The following is a 24,203-nucleotide window of genomic DNA, read 5'->3' on the forward strand; positions in this document are numbered from 1 at the left end:
TGGGGCAAGAACAGAGATGTACGTCTTGAAGGATTTGACTTTCGGGTATATAAAACAAGTTGGGACAAAATATTGATTCAATATTTCTATTGTCATCATACTGAGGTACGACGAAATTGTAATATAACATAACATAGACAGACAGATAAATACACACATACTATACATGGTATAAATATTAGAGCATCTGATCAGAGTGTGTAACATATGAATGAATGAAAACTACCTACCAATTAAAATACCCGCAGAAAATCATCAAACTTCATTTACATACAATATCCTGAACTGATTGGAACCAGTTCTGAGTTCCTGGAATTAATCAGTGGTCAAAAATCAGTGCATCTTCAGTACAAGATACTAAAAGAAAAAAAGAATCAAGGAGACTGACTTGCACTTTGTTAACAATCCACTTCCTCTACTGAGATAAACAAAGAAACCTAGACTTTCTCATCTGTGGTGGAGATGCTTCAAAGTTGTAGCAATTCCAGGCAAACTGAGAAATACAGAACTTCTACTGAAGATTGAAAAAACTAATTCCAAGAAAAAAAGATGTTGCAATTGCGGTTTCTTCTTGGGCAAAAAGGTGCCAACTTTTTTTTTTTCAGTGCCAAATACAGATCCGATTTTCTGTCAGTGTCTCTATTGGAAGGATTAAAACATAACTATATAAAACCAATGTGCGTCACTTGTGTTATCAGATATACATCTTCTGTCCACGCTGTGTCCTTTGACCCTTAACTTGTTCACAAGGCTAAAAAGCAGAAGTTGATCTCTGGCAGACCTACTGTACACTCATAACACACTGCACCTACACTTGGGTTTAAATATAGCTGTGAACAACTCGTGACATCTTTACTCAAAATCCATCCACTCTCAGCACTTCTAAAACTGAAGACGCCCATTCTCTATATCAAACCTAAAGCACACACTTTTTCAGGATGAGTGCATTTGGCAAAAGTCCCTCCATATATCAGAGGGTACTTGGCATCAAAACCCATTAGCTTAAAACCATTTGCTTTCACACAAGAGCCAAGTCTAATAGAATAAGTAATTTTCTGCCTAAATGTGCCAATAAAATTTAGAATATTTTTTAAAATAACTCAACAGAACATTGATTACGCACATTCATAAATAAGATTTGTTGAAGGACCTGGAAAAACGTGAAATTAACTACAAAATAATTATATTATACAGTATATTTGTAGTTCATTCTGGAAGAAATGTGACAGCTTCATATTTATTTTCATAGTTTGTAGTTTATTACAGGCAGGGGAAGGGGTTAAATACATTCTCGTTGTGGGGCAGGAAAGGAAGGGAAGCAAACCAGGTTAACATGGACAAGACAGAGTTGACTTATTTCTCTTTCAGTATAGACCAATTTGTAAATCTGCCAATAATTTGAATAAATAACTTTTTCAAATGAAATATTTTCTTCTCATATATATCAATACTGGTATATTTTAACATAGTCATTATTTCCATATTGTTATATAGCTATTTTCTACATGACTATTTGAATTCATATTTTCTTAGACATCTGCATAAATAATTACACATAGAAGATGGTGCTGTACACATTATGGTGGAAAGTATTATAGTGCTGTCTTTCAGCAGTGTTAAGTGTTAAATGACCGGCTTCAAGCTAAGCTATACTGAACGTAGGAAATGCCCGACCCAGCCTGAGTGTATCTATGGAGAGACGACTGGGACTGGCTTGATGGTTAGTGTCGGGCTGTAAACTGGTTGGAGTGGTCTGCTGTGAGTAACCACAGCAAACCATACTCCAAATAGAGACTGTGCGGATCAGAATGGTGACTCCGGGCTCGACTGCACCAGGAGTCACTGTGAGGCTGTCACTCCGCAGCAAGTCACACCACCACTATGAAAGATTTGTAAAAAAATAACTAAAACAAATTTAAAAAAAAGAGAGCATATTGTCACCATGCCATGGCAGAATGTCACATATCTTTCCACTCAGACAGAAAAAAAGCAGAAATATATTTACTCCTTACATTTGGGAAAGTCTTAAAAAAAGTTCCCCACACTGTCCCAAAAATGAGATAAAAACCACTGACATCAAACCAATCTGCTGAAAGCGCAATAAGGATAATAATACCATCAAATACAGCAAGAAAAGTGATAAAACAGTAACAGTAATAAATAATGCAAACCTCGAGCCACCTGTTTACACCCAGAGTGATATGGAAGATTGTACACCACATACAGTGTTTAGAATTGGCATATTCACCTCAAAAGATGTTTGAGATGAACCAGATTAAAGGGAAGAAAACACCTTTATATCCAAGATGACGGAGAGCACCTTGAGAACAAGAGGTATATCCCGGGAAACGTTTTAGGATACACAGTTTGGTCCCGTCTGCTGACCGTGGGCCTTTAAGAAAAAGATGTTTAGAGCTTATTTGCTGTGACTTATTGACAAAACCTATTTTATACCAGCCATGCTACTCTGAAATGCGTAAAGCATGCAGACCTGACATTGGTACATTGCTAAGAGTGCTTCAAAGATATAAAGGTACAGTAGTTATGAGGCTAGGACTGTTAGCAAGTTCCTTATTGGTTCAGACGTTGTGTTTTCAAAATCAAAGCCATGGCAGTGTTTTCAGGTCAGGATGACATCTCTTCGGTGGTGCTGCTCTGTAACAGTCTACATGGGAACCATCAGTGTGGCAATGGGAGGAGATAATGGACTTTGCTTGTGTTTAAATAAAGCAATATTCATATACATATACAAAATTACATCTCATAAATACATTTGGCAATACGATGTATTACTTTTTTTGGCAAAGGGGGTAAATTGAGCAATATGATGTGTGCAAGAGTACACGAATGTCAATCTAAGTGGCTTAGTGACAATTTGTCCTCAAAAAAAAAAAGTCATGCACTATAAAGAGTAACCAAAAGACTCATAAACATCCATAGGCGTCTGTAATAACTTTGTCACAATCACTGAAACTTTTTAAGACACATGAATTCTCACCAATGTAACACACTTTTCTCAAACTGTAATATTCTTTACAGACCTGAGGAACATTTCATAATGTCTTTTCACCTCTACTTATTGACAATTTTTCACATTCCTGATTAAAAAATTAAAAAACTAAACAAAATGAAATAAAAACTGGACACATTTTTCCGGAGCTGCTGAGGGAGCAGGAAGTTGAACAGTACATCAATCCTGATGATGTGCCTATGCTAACCTATTCTACAGTGTTAGTTTTATTTTTGAATCCCTGCTCAGGTAACTTTTACTCCCTTTGATTTTCTTAGGTCAGGGGAGTGATGTAACGCTGACGTGTCCCTACTTGGGTGAGACAGCATTGTTTTGGAATGGCATGGTGAAGCTACAGTTTTTTATATTCACCCAAAAGCAGCACAGCCCCCTGGCATGCAGAGAGAGGTATCTTTTTTTTTTCCTTAGTCATTGCAATAGTGTGAAAATGCTATAGACTTCCTTCAAAGGGAGTTTGTGGGTTGATATAGTCAAGTTCTGTCATTGAATCTCTGATAAGTGACTGCATTCTTTTGCATGCATGTACTGTGATATGTTCTCAAATTTGGATGACTGCACTTAGAAGCACACTACACCATAGAGGACAGTGTGTTCTCTTCGGGGCAGTGGCAAGGGGGGGATGTTCGTAGCGAGTCTATGGCTGGCAAGACGCCCTCGCCAGGGGACAGGTCGTTGAGCTCCTCAGACGAAGAGAGAGGGAAGGAGGGCGACAAGGAGATGCCTGAAGAGGGGTCAGCAGATCCAGCGAAAGTGCGTGGAGGTTTGGGGACTAGGTTCGGCTCCAGTGTTGCTCTGGCCAGAAGTTGTTTGTCGTCAAACTGCTGTCCACACTCGCCCTGCCCGAAGGAGCCTCGGCCTGACTCTGACTCCCCGTCGGACAACTCCAGAGGCGGCGAGCTGCTGCCGTCCAGTCTGAATAGAGAGTCTAAGTACTGGGCGAACTCCAGCACTGCCTGGCTGGGGTTTCCATTGGATAGTTGGTTACCAGGAGTAGAAGCTGCTCCCGGTCTGGTCTCTGCACTTAATTGTTTCTTTGCTATCTCCAGCTCCCAGTCTTCCATATCTCCATCCACTGGTCTAGAACCAATCTGAGGGCTGAGGGGAGTGTTGGGAGTGCTGCCTGGGCTGTACACACCCGGAATCTGTTGGTGATCTTCATCAGGAAGCATTGTTGGGTTGGCGTTGAGCTCTGGCTTGAAAGGCTGAGCCAAAGCGCTCTGGTTTAGCAGAGTTGGAGAATGGAGTCCACCGTAGCGAGGTGTGGCGGGAGACAGCCCCATGGGGTAATCCGAGGTGGATCTGGATTCCATTGGGGTAAAGAAGGGCCCAACCTCGCCCATATGCTCTGGGGTGTCCTGGCAGAGGCAGTCAGCGGCCAGTAGCTCAGTGCGGGAGCTGAGAGACGGGTTCTCCTCCGGAATCGGCGCATCCAAAGGGAACGGGAGGCAACTCAGCATTGGCGAACCCCTTAGCGCAGCTGAGGAGCGTCGAGAATCCAAGCTGTAGAGGGATTCGGCGTCTGAGAGACTCTCCATGACAGCCAGCGGCGCTTTTCGGTCCCTCAGCTCCACCGTCAGCCGCTCCCGAGCTCCACGCAGCACTACAGGCACGGGGGGAGGTGGGCACTCAGCGAAACCATCCAGAGATATTTCAGACTGGGCACATGAACTAGAGGAGAGGAGAAGAATGGGTTGGAGAGAGGTGGCAGGGTGAGGAGGTGATTCGAAACACAAGGCAGACATGAAAATATGGGTCAAAACAACTTACAGAGGGTTAAAAAGGGAGAAACAGGAAAGGGTTAGTGGTGAAACCACATCTAGATTCTACAGACAAGGTGACACCAGTTAAAGATTACATAGAAGGAAGAGAGGGAGAGACTGGTAGTTTAACCGAGGACAAATATGCTCTTGTGTTAGCATCCACTACAGGTGAGAAACGATCGTAAATCAAACACTAGCAGGAGTTCACATTGACTTTGGACAGGGACTAAACCAGAGAGGGCGGGGTGGGAACTGAATACTACCATACGTTGCAGCTGCTCTGTGGTCACACAGCGTGCATGCATGCATGAGAGAAGGGAGCACATTATGCAAAAATTAGTGATAGCATGCTTTGCTTACCGTAACATTGGTTTCTGTCTTGTTTTTTTGAAACCAAACGAACAGACAGAAAACGATGGTTATGAGAAAACAATAAAGAAGCAGTTAGTAGCAGTAGTATTATTTAGTGCTGGCTAAAAATTTGACATGTCCCCATGACTAGCCCTACAGTTTAGGAAGAGGTTTCCTCCAATGTATTTTAAGTTCAAGGGGAAACTAAATGTACCAAGGATCAAACAAAATATTTCATACATTCTTTTAAGCGCCCACAGGGTTTCCTGCTGTACTAACCGAACACTACTGTTCCTGCGGTGGTGGGCTATAGGCGTCGGCTGCTGAGAAGTCGCCGTTGCATCCATGAATATCGTCTCTGGATTCAAGTCCACTTCTGTGGGGCTCACCATGATCTTGGCTGCTGACAGCAAAGCCGTTTTCCCTTTGTTGTAGTTCTCCAGCACCTGTGGTAGGCACAGAGGTACACACAGACACATGACTTCATAGAAACGGGTACGAGGAGTTAGGCAGCTTGGAGGAAGTATAATGGTGTTGGGAATAAACATCAATAGAATAGTTATTAGATACAGAAAGATGTACAAGCTCAATTCTAAGTGGATACAAATCCCCCCATCAAAATTTTGTAACTTAACATTGTGTTACACCAAAAGGACAAAAGGCATTAAAGAAATTGTTGCTTAATAGCTTATTTAAACAATTAACCTCATTAACTTAATTTCGATATTTTTATATTCCAAATTTAATATTATGAAACATATACTTAAATGTTCTTTAAAAAAGAGGTGTAGATAAATCTAAATATCAATATATAATTCACTAATAATTAAAGAAACAAGTCTTTATCCATAGAAACACGTCATTTATCTGCAATACGCTCAATAAATGAATGCAAGAAAGAGAAGGTATGGTTAAATATTAGCTCACACAAGATTATGACCATTTTCAATTACATTTTTCAAGAAAACCACAACCTCTATATTTACCAGCAGCTATGATTACATCTATTATTATAGTGTAAAGAAGCACAGTGTAGTTCAGATAAATGTAAGTGCGATCTAAAGGTGAGCTTACACCTACTCCAGCTGACATTAAACACCCACAGTGGAGTCATGATGCCTGAGCAAGAACTATGCAAGACCTACAGTATGATACATCAACCCGACCGGAGCTGTATATGTAACTTCAATAACATTCAAATAAAAAACATTATGAAGCCACCCGCAAAGCAACTGTGTTGGGTTAATGAATAAAAATTGTGAGAAAACACAAAACTGCAAATCACATCAGCACACAGTTACATGTATTTGGTTAAATTTGGTTAACTTTAATGAAGTGGACGCACATTGATGCATAAAAGCCAATGGAACAAGAAAACACATAAAACAACATATTATGGACATGACAATGGAACACAAGCATGGCAACATGGCAGAACTGAATGTAAACAAGGTCATTAAAAAATATGGCATTAAATAAACATGTTTATCATGTCTGGGTTATGCTGACGGTTATGGCTCACAAATGAGAACATGACAGTGTTACATGGGTGAGTGTGATACGGAGACACGGCTGCTGCAGTTGATTAACTACAGCACATCTTTGGTATAAATAAATACCAAACAACTCGCCTACAGTTTAAGGCACAAAAAACAACAATTTATCACAGAAAAACTAATGAACACAATGAACCATGAGACTGCAGACTCATGAATGGAAGTTTATACATGCAGCTTATACTTGGAGTTTTGCATATTCAATAGTGTATCCCCTGCAGCCATAGATCCATATGATATATGAGAACATTATGACAAGGCACAATGAAATGAACAGTAGAGAACTTAAAACTATAATTCCATTTTTCTGAGTCTGACTAAAAACAGCTATCCACTGAGCCGAGTCCAGAATTAGAGGAAATTAGAAATCTGAAATTTGTCAGACTCAGTGAGCAGCAATTTTCTAGAGTAATGGAGCAGCTTTCAGCGCACTCCATATTTACACATTTGTGCCCCTGTGTTCCTCCATCTGCTGATGCTGAGTAATTGGAAATTGCTTGAAGGGATTATAATTGAGGAAAGGATGAATATGTGCTTTCAAATAGCAAAAAGGGGAAAATAAAATTAGTGCGAAGAGCAGCTGCTGCTGAAGAACCCAGCCAAGACAGAAAGAAAGAGCAGCTAATGTGGAAGAAATTAGGTAACCATGGATACTTTGCGAATACAAAGAAAACTTGTTAGCTCGAGGAACGGGGGTTAGCAAGTTCACGCAACTACACTTGACCAAATGTACTGCAGCTATGAGAGGAAAAGAATGAAGGGAAGCTGGATCGAGAATCTCATTAACGGGAGAAAAGAAAGTAGGTGGGTTGCGGGCTTGGATAAGGATATTTTTAAACCATTTGGATTAAAGTGATTACAATTTTTGTGCTTTTAATACACCATTAACCTGTGACGCATCCCTGGAACTATTCACCGATGTCATTCACCTCCTCTTTGATGAATTTGCAATTGTTAGCGTCAGTCTTACATAAAGCTAAACGTTTCTACTTTACGACCATGGCATCGCCTCATTTAACCTCACCACTTACAAAGTATAAACAGTGGCAGTGAACATTTTCAAGTATGAGTGAATCATGCCTATACCAGACATTTAAACTAATAACTGTGTAATGCATCGTGGCTAATGAAGGTAAGGTCTAATACTGAGTGTCACTGAGTCTACACAACAGAATCAGAAGAATGGTTGGGCTCTTGTAAACTACAGAGCTCCTCTTTTTGCAGAGAGCTGTGGGATGTTATCTTGAGAGGAGCAGAGTTAGACTCAAATAGGATTTCAGAAGAGGAGGTAACAGGCACATCCACACAGGGGTGAGACTCGGCTTGGTTTGATTGGGTCTGTGGTGGAATGGATGAATCATCTAAAGTTGAAAGTGCTTCCAAGTGGGAGTCACAGGGACTGCTAGAGAGTGGGGGAACAGACACTGAGCATGGCTGTGAGGCAGAGGTAGAGTCTGACAGAGGAGGAGGAGGAGGAGGAGGAGGAGGAACAGTGGAATCTGCATTTAAAAATGGGGGAAGAGCAGCGGCGATGGGAGAGACGGAGGTGGCCTCAGTCTCTATGAGGGAGGTAGTGCATGACGTGTCTTTGTGGTTGGGAGAGGAAGACTCAGAGGGAAGAAGACTAGAGTTTAATTCTGTTTGTGAGGGTATGAACACTGTGGTACTGCAGGTTGGTTGATTGACATCCAGCTCCTCCTGTTCTGAGTTTTCCTGCTCAGACAGGGGACAAAAGCGTTCCAGTACCTGCAGAAACACCAGAGGTATCACACTACAGACTAGGCACAGCAGACACAAACACACACACAGTGCACACGGGGAGGAAAAAACATCAACTCCGCAGCCACAAGAGAGTGCAGTCCCCACAGCGGATCCGTCACATGCAAACGCAGAAATAGCCTGTTATCAAATCACATGTTTAATGTTCATGAAGAATAGTGCTCATAAATACCAGAGGAGACCGAGAAACCAACCAGCAGTGACCAGTTCCCATGCAGTGTAGAGAAAACAAACTAAATGCGTTAAGTTGTAGGTTCAGGATCACATGCATCAATCGTCTAAAATGCCACAAAAATAATTTGTGATTCATCAACTAAGGGGAATAACAGTGTTTTTCAAAACTTTTGTTTGCCTTTGTAGTGTATGTGTGTGTTTTTTTAAGTGGAATGAAATACATCACTCTTTTTAATTTTTAGAAAGTTCAATCATGATCCGACTTTTCTTTTTAGAATATAGTACGAGATGGTGAATATCCCTTGTATGAAGCCTTGTTTGAAGCTCTTCTGCACATATTTAATGAGGAGATTTAAATACCAGACACACGTCTGTCCATTATCTGCCAAATGTGCAAACAAATAGTTTTATAAAATATTAGCATATTGTTATATAACCACTGACTGCTGAAGGTATTTATTTTAGAACGTTTATTTTGTTTTTAAATCAAATGTTGCTCGTCTGTAGACTTAATTGAAAATGACTTAATTTGTTTGTCTATGTAGAGTTTAAACAGTGTTATCCCCCTTTATGAACCATCGCTGAGAATATATTTTTTTATTTTAAGATCATTCAAACATTCACTCACTCGTCATCCATCATTTCAGTCACCCAGAGTTAGAAATCAGGAATGAATTAAAAAGCCACTTCACCACAGCTTCAAACCCCCCACCACCAAATCCATGAGCACGCACACTCAGATAAAACAAACCTTGTTAAGGCCCTCCATCACCATGTGGGGCATGTGCTCATTAAGCATGGCTGGTGATATGATGACCTCATCGAAGGCCTTGTTGTCCCCCCACAGAGCCGAGTAGGTCGGCTCCTCCTGGCCACAGCTACAGAGAAGCAAAGAGAGAGAGAGAGAGAGACAGCCTGTCAGTCAGTCACGAAGGAAAATAATTGAACACACATGTAGACTTAGCAGCAGTCTCCCTCAGTTACAACACACAACATGTGGGAGGGGAATAATTCAAGATTTCACATCACAATGAGTGGGATACCTTGTGCAGGATTTTACAAATTAGCTTATTTCAGAAAAACAGAATACATACCATATATATATAAGCTATAGAAGGACTCAATGGACAGTAAAAAACAGGAAGAAGAAATTTGTGGCATCAATACAATTCCATTTCTCATGTGAGAACTTATCTTTCACACTTCAGTCTGTGTACCTGTCCCTCGGAATCTGGTACATGTGGGACTGAGAGTGACCTTCGAGTGTGTGCACGTGCACTCCTGTTACTGCCATAGATATAATTAATTCTGTGAGAAACACATTGTATGCTCTGTAAAAAGACAAGCTTCAAGCACCAATGACACGTAACTGATCTCCCTTGTGGAATCTGCGAAAATAAAAAATCTGAACCGCAAAAGTACAGAACAACATTTTGCGATTTGATTGCTAAAAACTACCCACAGCATTCCAATCTATTTTCTCACCATGTCTCCGGGGGATGATTGTGCACTACATGGATGACTCTGCCAGGAGGGTAGAGGGGAGTGGAGGCTGAGAGGGCAATGCTGAGGTCACTGGGGTGGAGCCACAGGCGACTGCTGGGGGGGGCCGCCGCAGGCTGAGACTGGGGATCATCATCCTCCAGTGGAAGCTCTGATTTCGGGATACACTTAGTGCCTCCCGCAATGATCCTCCACTGTTGCAGAGAAAATGCAGTGTATAAGATCATGACACATCTAAATGTATATACATCATCCGTATATGTAATGTATTGCAAGAGCCAGGAGTAAACCAAATGATGTGTATCTACAGAAAAGATACTGCAGTGTTGTTAGAGGTTGAGGAAGCTTGTTGTTTATTTTAAGTCAATGCAAAACTTGGACATTGCAACAGAAGCTCGAAGTTCTTCTTTTTTTATGTTGATAGGTGAGAATGCAAATGTGCAATCAATTTGATCACTTATCTATTTTTAGGATTTGAACAGATCCGTTTTTGATGATATGGAATTACCTCATATTATTGCATTATAATGTGGATTGATTATGGCAACACAATCCTTTCTTTTTATTTTTCATGCTTTTGTAAAACCAGAAGTTACTACCCATCATCTTAACTACAATACCAAGAGTTTAATTCACCTTTGGTTTGTTACTCTTCTGTAAGACTTCCAGAAGGTGGCGTCGGAAACCCTCCAGCTGAGAAAGGCCAAGCCTACAAGAGATGAGACCAGATATTTTTAACGTGGCAAAGCAGCAGTGAAGTGAAGTTTATCACAGAATACTGGATGAAGTAGAAGCGTTACCTTGGTACCAGGTCTTTTCCTAAAACCACAGCTGTTACAAACTCTTTGGAGTACTCCATGGCCTCTTCACTGAGGAAAGAATAAGAAAGAAACTGATCAAACATGTGAACATTACAAGCGGGTGAAAGTCAAAGGTAACACACATTTGCAAAGGACATCAAATAGACATTATTTTTAAATTCAAAGTCCTTAAAACATAAATAAGCTGAAACCAATAATCATATCTGATAGACTATACACTACACTGAATTTTGAAAAGATATCAAACTATGACCTTGTAAACAATTGGACAAATGCTTCTTATTAGATTATGTACAAGTTCACAAACAAATGAAAACTCAATTTCTATCGCGTGAGTGGATGATGAAAACAAGTGTGATCTCACAGACTTTGAAAAGGAGAGTGCCAGTTCGATTATTCCTACTTTTTGAAAAAGGACCAAAAAATCTCACATTTGCTTTTATCCTTCCTAGGACTTTGTATTACATTGGACTTGAGTCATCTGATCACAAGTGGTTAATAGTCAGACCCCATTCAAATAAAGGAAGTCAACTTCTCAGCTGACTTCCTCTGACCTGCTATTTTCATCATGAATCAATTATATTTTTTTAAATCTGTCTTCATGGAGACTTGAGAGAAAAAAAAGCTTCACTTAGGCGTTGTGAACATTAATGACAAACGTGTATTTGAATATAGAGCGGGGAAATGAGATCCGATCACAAGTGGTCACAAGACACACATTCATGATCCATTTTCATGCATAATATAAACTTAACACTTTCCACTTATGATCAGATCTGCCAGTGTGGGTGTTACTACCATGTCTGAACAGTGCCAAAGTTGTGTCTGTACACAAGTAAAGAACTGTAAACAAGATGCAAAGATCCCATTGAGCAATGTTGGCATAACTGAACAGCTCAGTGGAGGAATGCAAAGACTAATTAGGAAAATTCGTATGGCCTTCAGTGGAGCAATTAATACACGTTTGATGCCGGAGCATACATTCAAATCACAGCATACAATATGCATCTATTGTAGCTAAATTTGCCTCTAAGGAGGGTTCTTTTCAGCTAAGTGCTACTAGTACATTCAGGTGAAAGGATGCTAAGTATAAATCATCTTATAACGATCAGAGACATTACACACCTTTGGGATAAACTTGACAACAGTATTTGTACAAAGATTAACCTTTTTCACTTATGTACTGTACAAAGAAGAAGATTGCTGAACTTAAAAGTTTGAAACAACAACATTAAGTGTTGCTACCAGGAGATTGGCTTCAGGGCTCCTTGCCATAGATTTTACAATCTACTGCATTAATGAAAAAACATTATTTTAAAACACATTAATTTAGTGTTGAATGATAGTGGTGGAGAGTGAGTGCTGTTTAATATTCCAATCACTTTGTATCCTGTATAGAAGCAGGAGGCATCTAAATATATAATGCTTCTGCACTCATTTTCTCTGTCACCTGTTTATCTTCCGACAAATGTGTGAAAAAGTACCTTGTATTGATTTCAATGAAACAGCAAAAGCGCTCTGCAGCAGTTGGTACAGACTCTCAGCATGACTTGAATAGCAAACACAGTTATTACTGCAGACAGCTGTACTGTAGAGTATTGGATATCATTCCAGTGAAGTCAGACAAAATGTTAATGAACTCAACTACTGGACCATAAATTCACTAATCCATTGAGAGGAAAAGACAAATGAAAGTGCAAAACACAGCTTATGGGTCCAAATGTCTTTTCAGGGTAATGCATAATTCACATCTCTTTACTTTACACACTTAATTTTCTTTAACACAAAGAAGCCAACTTTAAAAAACTAACTCTGTGTGACATCTAAGGATATATCATTCTCCTTTCAGATTGATGGAATGGGTAAAAAAAACTCACTGCTTGGCCTCACTATAAAATATTTATAATGGCCATGCATTTCTGAAGTAGTAAAGCACAACAAGTCAAATACTATGGTATTATTACTGGTATAACTCTGAGGTTTAGCACTGATGTTAACTGAACAACTGAAACACAGCCAGGTCTCCAGTAAAGACCTTGAGACCTTGCTGGATGTATATACACAAACATGGGATTCATGTGTGACAGGCTTTTAAAACTCACTGCACAACTAACTCAAACAGGATGACTGATCTTTTCATCGATAGTCCATTGCATATGACACAAAAACACGCACGCACAAACACACACAGACTGACTCACCTAAGAAGGCCACCGGGTGGGGAGTAAGAGTAGCAGTGAAGTGTGGGGTACTCAGGTCTCAGCAGGAAGGAGAGGATAGCAGCAGTGCCTGCACCAAGAGAATGCCCGACTATCACCAGCCCGTAGTGCATGGTGCCCTTGTTCTGTGAGGGACAGTCAGAGTCATTACACTGACAACAGCACACTGTTAACACAGACTCTTGCTTTCTGTAGAATTCTTTATATGCGGTGGGGTAAGGGTTAGTGTGTGTATGGATCACTGAACTACAGTGGTGTCAATACAACATTCTCTGTACAAATTATAGAAAGTGTTAATCATCAACGATGTCATTCTTTATTCAGCACTCTGAGTCATGTACCAGGTCTCTTCCAAAGGCTTGTGACAAGATCATTTCCTGTTCCAGTTTCTTCTTAATGTATTCTGCTGAGTAAACCATCCCCTGAGAGAGAGAGAGACGAAAAAAAGAGATTCAGTGGAAGGGAGGAAGGTTATAGGGAAAGAAGTATGGACAGGAAATGTGCATTATTAATTTCTTATTCAACAATTATTCTACCCATAACATCTGAAATTACCTTTAGAGTTTAGGATACAAAGAAATGTAAAGACTAAAATGTCAGGAGAAAAGGTCTCACCTTGTGGCCGAGCCAAGTGCCATGCTGTTCCTCTAGAGGTAAACGTTCAGAGTCCCCCGTCAGATCAGTCAAGGCGTCCTGGAGCACACAACACAAATTTAAACAAAGTAGAAAAAGATAGCTTGAAGCAGAGAACCCAAACGGATGAAGTGAAAAAGGGGAAATTGAGAAAGAGATTTCTCCACAGGGTCATTTTACTTTTAGAGAGGGTTGAAAAAATGTTATCATAAAAAGCTGAAACTCACCTTTGGCGATAGTGTCCCCCTGATACTGATGACAACCTTCTTTTTCCCGTGATCCACTGCCACAAAGAATGGAGTCTCATAGACCTGTGTGGAAGATGCAGAGCTGACAGTTAATGGTTGTAAAGTGAGGAAGATGTGTGAACAGAGGGAAGACGAAGAGTGGACTTGATGGTTTCATTTGCAGCCCAGCAAGGTCAGCACTTCTTGAGTCTTTGTCATCATACATGTCTCAGCTTGGCACAGTGCACTCAAATACATACGTCACTGTATGAGAGGAATTTATAGATGGAAACTCAGTGTTGGCTGACCTAAATAAGACGTGCTCTGTTTTACAGATCATCCACAGTGCGGCTCAAGTGCGATTGTGACTGCTAAAATTCTACATAAAATAGAATTATTAAATACAATGGAGATAGAAAAGTTTTTTGTCTTTCACTTATTATTATGAGGAAATTAAATTCTATCTGCCACTAGGTTCGACATCTCCTGAGAAATGAGGGCTTAACTTATCATAGAGGGGGAGGAGGATATCACTTTCTTTTTCCCTGGTCGCTACTAGTAGCTTGACCCAGGTAGCAGAAATAGCGAATGGAGGAATTAATAGAGAAACCGTGGAAACTTTACCCAGTAAATGAAAGAGTTGTGTTGTCTTAGGAAGTTAAGAAAGTGAGGAGTGAGGACTGTGGTTGGAAGCACGGCACGTGATAGAGTGGGGGGTCTCCCAAAGTGTGCCATGCTGCAGTGACAGTTTTGTAATGCATTCACATGACTGAATTATGTACCCAAAACCAGCAGCCCTGGTTCATATTTAAAGAGCAGAAATAAAATCCTGCAATCTCCAAAGTGATCGCTGTCCCTTCTACCTCCCCTCCACCTTAAGATGTCTGTTCATGGCGATCACAAACAGTCTGAAAAAGCACAGCCTTGGCAGAGTCCAACACCTACAGAGAACACGCTTGACTTGTTGCCAAGGATGTGGACACAGCTCTCACTCAGCTCTCTATATCTCAGAAACTAAACTGGTGAGTATAGTGTTATCAAAACCGATACAAATGACGCCCACCACTACAAATAAAGCCACTAAATGATCAGACTGGATCTTAGTTTGTAGATGTGCTGCACCGCCACTGGCTCTGTCTTAAAATTAAGTGTCAAAAGTACTGAATAATTTGCAAGCATAACGTTGTATCCAGGGCTCTAGGACACTGTGTTATGCAAATAAAGAAATGTACCTATGCCCGATGCTGTTAAACTGAAACGCAGAACCTATCCATTGTTTTATTTGGGAAATAAAGCCCTAACACTTCTGAATGCACGTTAGCTTGTTGTCTGATTACTCACAGCATCGTGGCAGGAAGTGTAGACAATGTGAACCTGCTTGAGGTCCCGATCCAGGAAGTGTCTGCGTATGGCCAAGACATTACAGCCGCAACAATTGTCCTCTTCCACTGTCACAGACTGAGACAATCGAGAGCCTGACACTGATGTGCATCTGGAATGAGACAGGATAATAAAAGTCAGATTTTATGTGTGGAACTGTAGGTGGAACACACACAAGAGACATATATACAGTGAACAGGTAAGATGGAATATCCCAGTGCAGGCAATCTTGCTAGGAGCGTGTAATTAATTCAACATTGTTGTGTCAGTGAGTGGGTCCAACTAGAGTGGTACTGTCCCAGTGGATTATTACTTGGCAAGTGTTGACGCATGTGAAATTTGCTCGGCACTGGAGAGGCTCAAGAGACACATAAGCCAAATAGATCAAACGTGTGCGGGTGTGTGTTTGAGTGCTTACGGGCAGGAGCTGGCGAGGCGGCACAGCCCACAGGCAGGCTTCCTCATAAGGTACATGGGCCAGCCATATGCAGCCAGTGCAAAGAGCATGTAATAACACACGTCCTTGTACATGTTCATCTCGGCCTGGGAAAGGACAAAAACAGACAAATACACACACAGGCACGAGGTTGCAAAGATTATTTCAGCTGAATGCATAACAGCATGTTCACACAAACCAACAGCAATGACTTAAACTCTACACCACTGCAGAAAACACCTCTCATTAGACTTATTGTTGGATCTGATACCATTATTTTGAATGCAATGTATGAAATATGCACGAAACTCGATGGAATGGAATAAATAAGTAAGGACCCTTTGTAAACTTCATGGTTTTTCCGTACTTAATCTTATTTCCCTTTCTCCTGTTGTAATTTGTAAAATTCATGGAAAAAAATAATGGCCTTGTGAGATTGTTGTTAGCTAAGGTACAACTGAGCCCTCCTCTGTGTATAGTTTGCAACCATTGATGAGACTTGAAGGTTCTTCAGTCAGGGTTTAGAGCTCATCCTAGCACGGAGACAGCCTCTGCAAAAGTCACTAATGACCTTCTAACAGCTTTAGATCAAGAGTTTGTGTCTCTCTTCGTCCTGTTAGATCTTAGTTCAGCATTCAACACTATTGATCATCACATATTATTACATAAACTGGAACAGTTAATTGGCATTAATGGAACCGCCCTAACCTATCCAATTTGTGCAAATTAATGATGAGTCCTCTATGCGCAGCAAATTTAACCACGGTTTCCCTCCGGGTTCTATGCTCGGCCGAATTCCATTTTCATCTATATTTATATATGCTTCCGCTAGGAAACATTATCATGACACACTCTGTAAATATCTACTGTTTTGTGGATGACACCCAGTGAAATCATCAATAAAAACAGAACACTGTAATCAATTAACTAAACTTCAAGCATGTTTCAAGGACATAAAAGCTGGATGACCCTCAATTATCTCTTATTAATAAAAACAGAGGTTCTAATACTAGGCCATAAACACCACAGAGATACATTATCTTATTATATAGCTGCACTAAATGAAATTACCCTTGCTTCCAGTAAAGCAGTCAGGAATTTGAGAGTTATCTTTGATTTTGATTTATCCTGTGATTCTCCCTTAAATCTAAAATCCAAGATTGCATTCTTTGCCTTACGAAACAACTTAAAAATCTGACATGTCCTTTCTCGAAAAGATGCAGAAAAAGAAATGAGCCTGTGCCTCTGTTACATCCAGACTTGATTATTGGAATTCCTCATTATCAAGCTCCAGCAGTAAGTCGTTAAACACTCTGCAGCTTGTCCAAAATGCTGCAGCGCGTGTCCTGACAAGAACCAGGAAAAGAGACCACATTTCTCCAGTATTAGCTCCACTACACTGACTAACAGTTAAATTTAGAATATAATTTGAAATTCTACTCCTCACCTACTAGGCCCTTAATAATATGGCACCATCATACCTTAAAAAGCTCATCGTACCATATCAACCCAATAGAGCACTGCGCTCCCAGAATTCAGGCTCACTTGTTGTCCCTTGTTCTCTAAAAGAAGAGTAGGAGTCAGAGCTTTCAGCTATCAAGCTCCTCTTCTGTGGAAACATTTCCCAGTTTAAGTTCAGGTGGCAGGCACCCTCTCTACTTTTAGGGGTAGGCTTAAAACCTTCCTTTTTGATAAATATATAGTATAGTTAGAGCTTGGTCAGGTTTGTTTTGTACCTGCTCCTAGTCACGCTGCTTTAGGTGTAGAATGTCAGGGGACACATGGAGCTTCCCTTTCCGCTTCTCCCTATTTATCACATTAATGTCTCATCAATTCATGTCACTGACTTGACGTATTCCCCATAGTCCTTGTGCTTTATCGTTTGCAGGTCAAGGACTACAACTGCGGCCACATCGTGGATCATGATGGTGGATTGTGAATCAGAGATCATGATCATATTGGTGGAACGTGTTGGCTAATAATTGTATTACCAGCTGATTGTGGATAGTGGAGGTGGTGGACCATGATCAAGGTGGCAAGTTATGGCGGACGATGATGGTGGATCCCAATAGTGTCAGTGGATCATGAAGATGGATTGTGGATTATGGTGGCATCTGATTGTAGTGGTGGATCCTGATCGTGGTGGCAGCTGATCGTGGACTATTATTTTAAACAAGACTGCTTGATATACAATATGCATACTCACATACGCTACCATTGCTGACAATAACTCCTCAATTAATCTACTTCCCATTATGTGACAGACTGTTTACTCTAATCGGTGTTGTAAATAGTCTGATTTTGCTGATGTTCTTCATTACATGTGGCATCAATTGCACTTCTCTCCGTCCTGGGAGAGGGATCCCTCACATGTGGCTCTCGCTGAGGTTTCTAAGTTGTATTCCCCTTTAATAGGTTATTTTTGGTAGTTTGTCCTTACACTTGTTGAAGGTTAAGGGCAGACGATGTTGCACCTTGTTAAGCCCTATGAGACAGATTGTGATTTGTGATTATGGGCTATCAAATAAATGCGATTGATTGATTGATTGAAAAGATTTTGTTTGCTTTAACAATTAGTTCAAATGCATTGATTTAAAGTTTTCACTGGTTTCACATGTGATATAAACTAACGTAAACCATGGCTCTGTCAGATCATCACACAGAAGAAACTCACCGAGTTCTTAAGGTCCAAGTATCTTGTATTACGAGTTACAGGCATTCCAGATAAGAAGGCTAAAATGTCATTGTTGGCCTTAGGAACAGAAAGCAGAAAAAATGAATTACTTTTTCATTACAGGACATGCATAAACAAATACATAAATAAAGACATTACCATCTGTGTTACAGACAGTGATACCTGGTCCAGGATAGAAGATCTCTTAGACCTTTGTCTCTGACGTAGAAGTACCAGACCAGCAATAATGTCACTAGGCACAATGTCCAGGTCTCTGAAGAACTCTGCGAAAAGGCTTGCCACTTCTGAATAAGCATCCTGGAGAGGAAAGCAGCAGAAATCAGCATGTGTTGGAAAAGCAGATTAATAATTAAAGGAGTGAACCACAGGAGGTTTACCTAACAATCTGTTGTGCTCTGTTTGATATGTGTATACTTCTCCTTATATCATTTACAATTTTGTGGAATTATATAATAATAACTTTATTTTTATAGCACTTATCTAAACAAGGTGCAATGTGCTTGACAAAATGCACAGCAAAAACGAAGGAATAAAAATAAAAGGAATTCAATTCATTTTTTAACACCAAATCACAATATATTAAGGTCTGTCATTAACTATACTGGTTACCCTTTTGAAGGTCGTACAACAATTCTACCCCAACACTCAATTTAAAGTCTCCAATGAACTTCTTCCCAATCTTCAAGTCTTTGGACTGTGTAGGGAGTTGGGTAACTGGTGAAAACCCACGCAGACATGGGGAGAACATGCACACTCCACACAGAAAGACAACAGCCCTGCAGAACCGTGAACCTTCTCGCTGTAGGGCAACAGTGCAAACCACTCTACCACTGTGCTACCCTGCATGGCTGCAATGATCAACAAATCACCACTGGCTGGATGTTACAGTACAGTGGGTTTGTATGTCCTTCGGAGGTTTACCAATTTATTGAGGACAATATTTCCTGCTCAAGTATTAATATAAATGTACTCAGAAACTACGAAGAAATATTGTCTAAAAGCTGATGAAGCAGATGAATCTTTCTGATTATTTTCATAGCTTCCATTTGAAAATCCATTCTAGTGAATGGTGGTTACAAATCTTTGTGTGACTGCAAGTGTTCATAACATTTTTTAAGCCAGCTTGTAAAATGTATTTAACCTGTAACGAAATAGTTTGCTATTCATATTTTACATGAAATATTTAAATGTCACTCCCAGCTGAGAAATGAACTCTGTTGTGTCACAGACTTGATTAATCCTGCCAGAGCTCATTTTAATTATATATTCCTGGTTACATTCTTTTCTGTTTGCCTCTAGACACGGAGAGAACACAGGTAAATGTGTGTTGTCACTCACTGATTGTGTGTCCTGGGCTCTTGTGCAGCACATGAAGAACTTGAGTCTCCTGCTCCAGCTGCTGGCTTGACCTTCCTCTAGTCTGTGTCTAATAGAGAGGAAAAGTCAACAAATATTGTCAAGACTAATTTGTCTGGGGAAAAAATGGTATGTTGATGAATGGACGTTGTGTTTTGGTTGAGGTTTGAGACAAAGAAAAAAATCAGAGAGAATCTAAGGACCTGTTAATACCTGAGCGTGTATGTTGTGAGGTTGCGCTGACGCCGTCGTGTTGCTTTCAGTTTGACAAACGTCCGACCCGTAGGATCAAAGGTGCACATGAGGGTAATGCAAACGCTGAATATCACAAGCCAGTTGCATGCAACGATTCCTGCAGAGAACATTAAAACATTGTTCGAATAACGTTAAAAAAAAAACACTTTCAATTGTCTATGTCTATTTCCATCTGTCTTTTCAACCCCTTTCACTTACCCAATGCCAGGTTTTTGGCTGTGACATCAGAGCATGGTTGGTAATACTGCACAAGCCAGGCAATTCCCACTACAGCATATACTAGCTCGACCAACAGAATAGCTGCAGAGAGAAAGAGAGAGAAATAGGAGGGAGTGAGTAGCATAATGATCACGATGTGCCCCATCAATATAATCTGTTTTCATACCTTATAGTGAAACAACTCATCTTCACAAACATCGTCCTCACACCTAACGGGCATTAAGATGCAATTCTCCCTTTTGCAGTTTACATCTTTGCCCAGACTCGTAATATACGTTGCATAGATTTTCATAATTTCCTAAAATGTGTATTTTGACATAATAAGCATTGTCATTATTTAGTTATTTGTTTGATGTGGGGTAGGGCTGGGCAATATGAGAATCAGTCGATATATATATATATATACATATCACAATATAAATCAGCGCCACTGCACTGAGATGCATAACTCTGCACAGGTCAGCAGGTCACTCGGCGCCTTTCTAATCATTCACACAGAAAGGATCTTTATAAAAACCTGCTGAATTCATAGTTATGTTCCATGATAAACGGGGTGTTGCTTATTCTGCAACAATGACGTAAGTGTTGTGTCATAAACTGCGGGAAGAACTTCTCTTCTGTCTGCAGGAGTGTGTGTGTGTGTGTGTGTGTGTGTGTGTGTGTGTGTGTGTGTGTGTGTGTGTGTGTGTGTGTGTGTGTGTGTGTTGCTCTTCACACACAAACTGATAATCACATGTATTTAGTTATTTATAGAGGATGTCGGATCATGACTCCGGATCGTTCCGAGTCACTTTAACCCTGATGTCCTGTCTGTGCACGTCACGTTGCATCTCTTGTTGTGTAGCAGGTTTTAAAATGTGTCTCATAAACTCTAAACTGAAACTTCTGATCAGTTATGGTGTTTATTGGTAAAGTGTAAAGTGAGCACAGGTCAAAGGGGGAGTGAGGAGGAAGCAGACACAGGACGACCGGACCTTTGATATGCGTCTGTCCTGTCCACATGAATGGATTATGGCCCTGCATCTATGCAGCGTCTTCCACGTCTATGCAGGAGCCCAAACATTAGCACGTGTGCTGCTGCTGCTCCTCCTACACTCTGTGCTGTGTGCGTCAACCTAACCTGATGTGGTTGTGACTCTATTCCAGCCACATGATTGGTTCAGGCCGCGCTATTCTCATTATTATGGGCTGTTCGTGTTGTCAGTCAAAATATGGATGGAATGAGTTCTATCGATGTTATATCGACCAGGTCTTATATTTCTATCAAGGAGAAGTTATATCTGCGATAATTATCTTTATTGTTTTATCGCACAGCCCTACTGTAGGGTCATAATGACGTTTGACCATCTTATTCTTATCAGTTCATCCTTGAGTCCAAGAGAACGCAAAGATTCAAATTCCCTCACAAGATATCGTGGTCATGAAATTTGGACAGACAGGTGGACGGACAACCCAAAACTAAATTGCCTCCATCTACTACCTTCACTTGCAAGGAGGTGTGAAAAAGTGTGCGCGTGCATGTCTTACCTAATCGTATATAGATGACGTACTGCACAGCTTCCCTGGGCTGTGTGTACAAAATGCTGCCTCTCATGCTCAGCCACATGATGGCGCTCTCACAGATAAGGCAGCTGACCAGTATGCCCAGGTACCCTCTGCCATGGTCCACCAGCGTTATAGAACAGGACTGGTCTGATCCATAAGGAAGGCCGAACAGAACCACGGAGAGAACCACCAACCTTAGAAAAATGAAACACATAACAAACATAAATATATGTTCCTTCAGAGATAAAGTGATAAGTCTAAAATATACATATGAAAGAAAAAAAAATGGTGCCGTGAAAGAAAAACTGACTCACCAGACGCAGTGCAATAAAAAAAGGAAGAGGGCGGGCAGCACTAGGTCATCACTGCCGACTGACCAGCGCCGCCGAAACATCACCATGCCAGGCATCACTGCCCTGTGGAAACAACGAAAGGCAGAGAAAAACTGTCAGGAACAAAAATTACATTCTTTAAGACTTTGCTTCTCGTTGTCTGAAGCTCATTTATTTATTCAGCCCAATGTCCTATATGCTATGGATCACATTTGTACATGACAGAGCTTCAAAACAGCAAAAGACAGAAACAAAACGACTTGCAGTGCATCATACTGCACAGATGTCTCTGGACCAAGCAACACATCAGATGTAGATTAGCATTTACATTTCTGTTTCTTAAACTATGTATATGAATCTATATATGCTAAAGCTGAGAGGGCTGCAGGGATTGGAACAGAAATAGACTCAAACAGAGGAAAGGGTGAAAGAAATAGGAGGAATGAGAATAAGTGGTTGAATGGATGCGGAGCTATAAAGCACCACTTAATGAAGAAAAGAAAAATAACCAGCTTTGATATATGATGGTACAGTGCTGGAGTAAGAGCTTTTTTTTTATGTCACTATGTCCATTCTTTCTCTCGTTGAAAACACACTGAGTGTTTACTCAAGTTGCCTCTGGGCGAGACGAATGAACTGCGAAAAGACTGGTAGGAAGGAAACAGCAGCGAGAGAAGGAGCCATGGAGAGGCTGATGTAGGCCTTATGGTGTTGATACAGGCTGATACAGCCTTTATGGTGCTTGGCTCCTGCAAATTTGGCTGGAAGCTGAAGGACGTCTTTTTAGATTCTGTCACAAAAGTATGCAGTCTATCGTGCCAACACCATTAAACATAAATATAAATAAAATCCAGCTATAGGGTAGTGGTAAGTTTAGCAAGAGATAAAGCAACAAGACAAATTCGTATTTGTCACTGTCCAGCACTCCTCTGCATTTAAGAATTGTGTCAGAACATTCCTTCCACATTCTTTAGTTATTGAGAAACTGACTATGACGGTCTATACGGCTGTTAGAGTATTGTGTCTGCAGAAAATGGCAATGGAAAACTAATTTCCTGGTTAAAGGTTAAACTAAGACTCTATAAAAACATTTGTGGTGTGTATCAACGCTGCAGCAGCTGTACAACACCATCAAATTAAACATTGGCTTTAAATAAGTGTAAAAAAAATGCAGATAAAAATCTGACAAAAAGCTGTACAAAACGTTCTACCCATAGAACAATAAGTTGACAATGTCCAGTAAATCCTTTTACAGAGGATGTGTGCACAAAGAGCTTCTTGCCAAAATAATGACAGATGCACAGATGAAAGACAGACTCTGAAAAGGAGATAAACAACATATCTGCATGACATCTACATAAGACCTACCTCTGATCAGCTTAATCAGTTCTGGAATATAGCTGAGCGATTTTTCAGATATTAAATGTTCAGACCCAGTTACATTTTTCCAAAGTTACGCTTGGACATATCTAACCAATCCGAATGCACATTGTTGACATTTTATTTATTATATTTGTCTTCAGCCATTTCTCACAGTTACTGTTGCCGACTAGAAGCTAGGATCAAACAAGGGAACACAACTCCTGTCAGAGAAGATGAATGAACCAAATATGCACAGCTGGGACTGTTTTAAGAACAAACAGGACCCTCACTCAAAAATAAATATTCAGGAAAAATCTATTATCTTGGTGCCAGCTGCTGTAGCAGTTCTTCAAACTGCTTAACGGACTTCCTGAAAAATGTCCAGCAGCAGCAGTGGAAGAGTTCAAGCACTGAACTCACAAGTTCTCTCTTCATCAGTATACCAGGTATTTCACCTTTTTTTTTTGTTGTCATTAAGTAAAAGGAGCCCCTCGTGATTTATCGTTTCCAGAGGCGTGACTTTTTAACCTTATTTTTTAATCACTATATGTTGTTTAATCGCTACATTG

At 40.4% G+C, this 24,203-nt stretch overlaps 1 protein-coding gene across 1 annotated transcript; it reads right to left on the reverse strand.

The window, feature by feature from the left end:
* Positions 1–3,145: 3,145 nt before the first annotated feature.
* On the reverse strand, positions 3,146–22,349 carry dagla (diacylglycerol lipase, alpha). The gene is given in 19 exon segments (XM_061068428.1): positions 3,146–4,699; positions 5,422–5,588; positions 9,403–9,529; positions 10,110–10,348; positions 10,791–10,863; positions 10,955–11,023; positions 13,177–13,319; positions 13,536–13,616; positions 13,810–13,887; positions 14,055–14,138; positions 15,396–15,546; positions 15,853–15,977; positions 18,545–18,622; positions 18,728–18,862; positions 19,904–19,991; positions 20,135–20,273; positions 20,375–20,476; positions 21,923–22,134; positions 22,255–22,349. Coding segments are annotated over 19 exon segments (3,285 nt in total). The 3' UTR covers positions 3,146–3,600.
* Between the last annotated feature and the right edge of the window lie 1,854 nt (positions 22,350–24,203).

The sequence above is a fragment of the Limanda limanda genome, chromosome 3, assembly GCF_963576545.1.
Source record: "Limanda limanda chromosome 3, fLimLim1.1, whole genome shotgun sequence".
NCBI lineage: Eukaryota > Metazoa > Chordata > Actinopteri > Pleuronectiformes > Pleuronectidae > Limanda > Limanda limanda.